This window comes from Chiloscyllium plagiosum, chromosome 6 (genome assembly GCF_004010195.1).
Source record: "Chiloscyllium plagiosum isolate BGI_BamShark_2017 chromosome 6, ASM401019v2, whole genome shotgun sequence".
NCBI classification, from domain to species: Eukaryota; Metazoa; Chordata; class Chondrichthyes; order Orectolobiformes; family Hemiscylliidae; genus Chiloscyllium; species Chiloscyllium plagiosum.
In genome coordinates, this window is record NC_057715.1 from 45,709,949 (window position 1) to 45,715,903 (window position 5,955).

Sequence of the window (5,955 nt, forward strand, 5' to 3'; positions counted from 1 at the left end):
GGCTGGTACAATTGCAACATTTAAAAGGCATTTGGATGGGTATATGAACAGGAAGGGTTTGGAGGAATATGGGCCGGGTGCTGGCAGGTGGGACGAGATTGGGTTGGGATATCTGGTTGGCATGGACGAGTTGGACCGAAGGGTCTGTTTCCATGCTGTACATCTCTACGACTGTATGACATCCATCCCCCACCAGGATGGTCTCAGGACTGTCTGCTTCTTCCTGGAAGAAAGGCCTAAACTGTCCCCACTCACCACCAACCTTCTCTGCTTGACTGTGCTCGTCTTTACCCTCATCAACTTCTCTTTTAACTACTCTCATTTTCTTCAGGGCAGAGGGTGGTGAGGGGTATCCATGTCGGCCCCAATTATGCGTATTACTTCATGGGGAATGTAGAATATTCCTTGTTCCAGTCCTATGCTGGCCCCCATCCATAACTTTCTCCAATATATCAATGATATAATTGGTGGTGCTTCCCTCTTTCATCTGGAGTTGGAAACATTCATCGATTTTGCTTCTAATTTCCATCTGCCCTATCTCTGACTACTCCCTTCCTTGATGTCTGTTTCTATTTCTGGGGATAGACTGGCCACTAATTTCCACTATAAACCCATCGACTCCCACAGCAAGCTGAACTAGACATCCTTGCACCCTGTTTCCTGTAAAGACTCCATTCCCCCAGTTCCTTTATCTCCATCACATTCTGTTTCATTGAAGCCAACTTCGCCAAGGGAGTCTCAAAAATGTCCACTGTCTTCCTCAACCAAGGACTCCTCAGCAATATTGTTGACAGGGCCCTTAATCAGTCCGACCCATTTCCCACACTTCTGCCCTCAGCTCTTCCCTCCCGCAACAACGATAGGTTCCCCCTTATCCTTACCTAATATTCCACCAACATGCACATCCAGAAGATCGTCAGCTACCATTTCCAGCACCTCCAGTGAGAAGCTACCACCAGCCACATATTCCCCTCCTCTCTTGTCTGCCTTCCGCAGGGACCAATCCCTCTGGGACATCCCATGGTCCATTCTTCCTTCACTTCCAACATCACCTCACAGCACCTTCTCCTGTAATCGAAGGTGTAACACCTGGCCATTGACTCACCTCCATTTCCCCCCCGCCAACCCCAAGAGTCCAAACATACCTTCCAGGTGAAGCAGCACATTACCCACACTTCACACAATCTGGTCCACTGCATTTGCTACACACAATGTGATCTCCTCTACATTTGGGAAACAAAGCGTAGACAGGGTCTAAGACAAATTCTGCCTTGTCTAAATCTCTTGCTCTAGGGGGTTAGATAGGGTCGACAGTATGAACCTTTTCCCGCGTATTGAGTCGGGTATTACAAGGGGGCATAGCTTTAAATTAAGGGGGGGTAGATATAGGACTGATGTTAGGGGTAGGTTCTTCACTCAGCGAGTCGTTAGTTCATGGAATGCCCTGCCAGTAACAGTGGTGGACTCTCCCTCTTTATGGGCATTTAAGAGGGCATTGGATAGGTATATGGAGGATAGTGGGTTAGTGTAGTTTAGGTGGGCTTGGATCGGTGCAACATCGAGGGCCCAAGGGCCTGTACTGCGCTGTATTCTTCTATGTTCTATGTTCTATGTTCTAAGGGAGTTAGAGTCAATATTGGGGAAGGTAAAGTCACTACGTCCTTCCTTCCTTCAGTTTCATCTTCACTAACCTGTACCACTGTTCTATTGTTTCCCTTCAATTAAACCCTCTACTAATTAGGTTGAAATCCTCTGTTACCTTAGTTATACAATTTTCCAGACCAATGGTCCCAGCAAATGAAGTTCATTCCCTTGGAACAGCTCTCTGTCCCCAATCCTGGTGCCACTGCCCCGTGTATCGGAACCTAACTCTCCCACAACAATCTTTAACTTTCTAAACCTATTTACCCTTTACCAATTTGCACATGGATCAGGTAGTAACCTTGAGATTACTACATTTGTGATTCTAAGTTTTTCATTTAACCCTGAGTTGTTCATAATCTCTCAGTCATTTTTTCTAGCTGTTCCTACGTCATTGGAACAAAAACAGATATTGCTGAAGAAACTCATCAGGCTTGTCAGCATTTGCGGAGAGAAAACAGAATTAATGTTTTAAGTACAGTGATTCATCGTGATTAGAAACTCTGTTTCTTTCTGCACAGTCTCTGACAGAGCTACTGAGTTTCTCCAGCATTCCACGTGTCTATTCCAGAATAGCTGTGGAAGGTTTTGATTGCTTTAGCCTCCAGCACCATATGCCCTACCAAATAAGAATGTGCTGGCACTCTGAGATCCTTTAAATGCATGTAACATTACAGAACAGTATCTAAGAAATTGAATATTTCTGATAGTCGGTGTCTTTTTTCCAAAACTCTGAAATGGCAGTGTTATAGAGTCAAAGAGCTGCATAACATGGAAACAGACCGTTCGGCCCAACTCATCCATGTCAGCCAAATATCTGAAACAAATCTAATCCCATTTGCCAGCATATGACCCATTTCCCTCCAAACCCTTCCTACTCATACCCATCCAGATGCCTTTTAAATGTTGTAATTATACCAGCATCCACCACTTCCTCTGGCAGCTCATTCCATACATGCACCACTCTCTGCATGAAAAAGTTTTCCCATAGGCCCCTTTTAGATCTTTCCCCTGTCACCTTAAACATATACCCTCTAGTTCTGGACTCCCCTATCCTGGGAAAAAAGACCTTGGGTATTCACTCTATCCATGCCCCTCATGATTTTATAAACCTATAAGATTAACCCTCAGTTTCTGATGCTCCAATGACTGATAACACTTTAAACAACCTTCTGAAATGAAATCCCTTTCACATTTTGTATCCTTCACTGACTGATGGACCAGACAGGTCACTTCTGGCAAGGCTTCTACCAATATTTGGCTGGGATATGTTCTCAAGGGTTTCATCAAAACAGTTTGGGATTGCTGTTGTAGCTAACATCCTTTTTCTAAAGTTATGAGCTGTCCAATGTGAGAATTTAATTGAAATCACAAGATTAGTAGATCTTGATTGTCTTTGGGGTGCTGCTCCTTTTGTGTTTCAGTGGATAACTGACCTGGAAAGAGACCAGAAGTACCGTTCTTGGCCATCAAATTATCAAGAGTTATTGCGGCCAACCTTCCCAGGTGTGATACGGCAAATTAGGCGCAACTTTTTCAATTTGGTAAGTCTTGTGAAATAAAGATACTCAACTAATTCAATATTTTTGGCATTTTATACTTTTTTTTGTAATTATTACCTGATAATGTTTCAATAACCTTGATAGTATGGATAATGAAACCATATTAATTCTGATTTTTAAAATCAAGCAGCGAAATCTTTGTGATGGTAAATATCACTGCAGAGAAAACTCTGAGGTACATTTGTCTCTGTGTGTCTCTATGTGTATGTGTCTGTATATACATGTGAAAGTTTCCTTTTTCTGTCTTGTGTTCTGTAAAATAAATTATTATCAAACAGTCCTTTAACAGTTCAGTAAGTAGAGGAATCCCTGGCTGTTGGAGTCATAGGAATTATGATGGTTATTTGCATTATTTACTTTGCGGTGTACAGAAGACACTTTTTCAAAGGACAGCATTTCCATTGCAGAACAAAACAATATTGAAAAAATAGTCAGTATTTAATTTAACATATCTCAGAACTCACTTATTCACTTGGATTGTACCCTTCAAAATTCTAAATGAATATATTGTCCTGTTTAACTGACACAATAGGATATATTCATTTGTTACGTCTTTGTAACACACTGGCTCCAGACTTTATATTTCTATTTTATTCCAAACATGTCCTTATAGAATCTATTTCCAGCTTCTAACAGAACTTTAGTTATTATTTGGCTCTCAACAGTTGAGAGGACCAATTCCAAACCAGAACACCCCAGATAGCATTCTTCTTTAAAGACCACAATTTCCCCTCCTACGTGGTTAGTGATGCCCTCCAGAGCATCCCATCCACTTCCCGCACCTCCACCTTCGAACCCCACCCCTCCAACCACAACAAGGATGGAACCCCCTGCTCCTCACCTGCCACCCCACCAATCTACATATAAATTGCATCATCCTCCGCCATTTCCGCCCCTACAAACGGACCCCACTAACAAGGATATATTTCCCTCCCCACCCATACCTGCCTTCTGTAAAGACCGTTCCCTCCGCGACTATCTTGTCAGGTCCATACCCCCCAACAACCTCCTCTCCCCTCCTGGCATTTTCCCCTGCCACCGCAGGTATTGCAAAACCTGCACCCACAACTCCCTCCTCACCTCCGTCCAAGGCCCCAAAGGAGCGCTCCACATACATCAAAATTTTACTTCCGCATGCTATTTGCTGTATCCGTTGCTCACAATACGGTCTCCTCTACATTGGGGAGACAGAACGCCTGCTCGCAGAGCGCTTCAGAGAACATCTGCGGGACACCCACACCAACCAACCCCACGGCCCCGTGACCGAACATTTCCACTCTCCTTTCCACTCTGCCAAGGACATGCATGTCCTAGGCTTGCTCCATTTCCACTCCCTTACCATCCGACACCTGGAGGAAGAACACCTCGTCTTACACCTTGGGACTCTCCAACCCGATGGCACCAATATGGATTTCACCAGTTTCCTCATTTCCCCTTCCCCCACCTTATCCTAGTTCCAACTTTCTAGCTCAGCACTGCCCTCGTGACCTGTCCTACCTGTCCATCTTCCTTCCCATCTATCTACTCCATCCTCCTCTCTGACATATCACCATTATCCTCACCTCCATCCATCTATTGCACACTCTCAGCTACCTTTCCCCCAGCCCCACCCACCTCCCATTTATCTCTCTCACCCCCGAAGCTCATAGCCTCATTCCTGATGAAGGATTTTTTCCCAAAACGCCGATTTTCCTGCTCCTTGGATGCTGCCTGACCTGCTGTGCTTTTCCAGCACCACACTCTCTACTCTAATCTCAGCATCTGCAGTCCTCGTTTTCGCCTAGTAGGACAGAATACCACGTGTACAGTGATTATAAGTGGTGGATATGAGAGACCTTGGGAGACAAGTGGTGAGTTAACCGCTCTGAAATCTTAACCTCTGACCTGCTCTTGAAGCCACATTTTTGGTATGGCTAGTTGAGTTTGATTCCTAGTCAATGGCAACCCATAGGATGTTATAGTGAGAAGTATTCAGTGATGGTAACACTATTAAATATCAGGGAGCAGTAGTTAGATTCTCTCTTCTTGAAGATGGTCATTGCATGGCACTCGGTGCAAATGATACTTGCCACTTGTCAAGTCAGACCTGAATATTGTCAAGGTTTTGTTGCATTTGGACATGGAATGCTATATGGTACATGGAGGAATTGTAAATAGGACTGAATATTATGTAATTAATGGCAAATGTCCCTGTTACTGATCTTGTGATCAAGGGAGTCTCAGAATCTCAACAGTGCAGATGGAGGACGCCATTCAGCCCATCAAGTCTACACTGACCCTCCAAATAGCATCCCATCCAGACCCTCTTACTAGTTCTCTGCTCACCTGTTACAGACCTAATTATGTTCTTTACAATTTATGCAGCTTGGTCATCAGTGGTGCTGCCAAGCCATTCTTGGTGATGCTCATTGAACAGAGTACATTACGTTCCCTTGCCTCCTACAGTGCTTCCTCTAGTTGATGTTCAGTAAGGAGTAATGCTAAGCCATCAGTCAATGAAGGATGATAGGCATTAATCAGCCATTTCTTGATGCCATGTGGAGAAGTCATGTTATGTATGAAGGATGGACTACCTCTCAGCAGAAAAAAAAGCTCTTTTGGTAGGAAGCTGTAATTTACACAACAGTATCCTTTTGCAGATTGCATTAGCATTAGGCACGTTAACTATTAGTAACAAGAGTCAAAGAGTCGTAGAGATGTACAGCATGGAAACAGACCCTTCGGTCCAACCCGTCCATGCTGACCAGGTATC

The 5,955-nt window shown here is 44.0% G+C and overlaps 1 protein-coding gene across 5 annotated transcripts in view; it reads left to right on the forward strand.

Moving 5' to 3' along the window:
• The window catches only part of uggt2 (UDP-glucose glycoprotein glucosyltransferase 2), a 386,557-nt gene that overhangs the window by 171,815 nt on the left and 208,787 nt on the right, over nucleotides 1-5,955 (forward strand). For all 5 annotated transcript variants that reach the window (XM_043691459.1, XM_043691457.1, XM_043691458.1 and 2 more), the window contains exon 14: nucleotides 3,066-3,185. In XM_043691459.1, coding sequence (XP_043547394.1) covers nucleotides 3,066-3,185 — 120 coding nt within the window. The remainder of the gene's footprint in view (nucleotides 1-3,065; nucleotides 3,186-5,955) is intronic.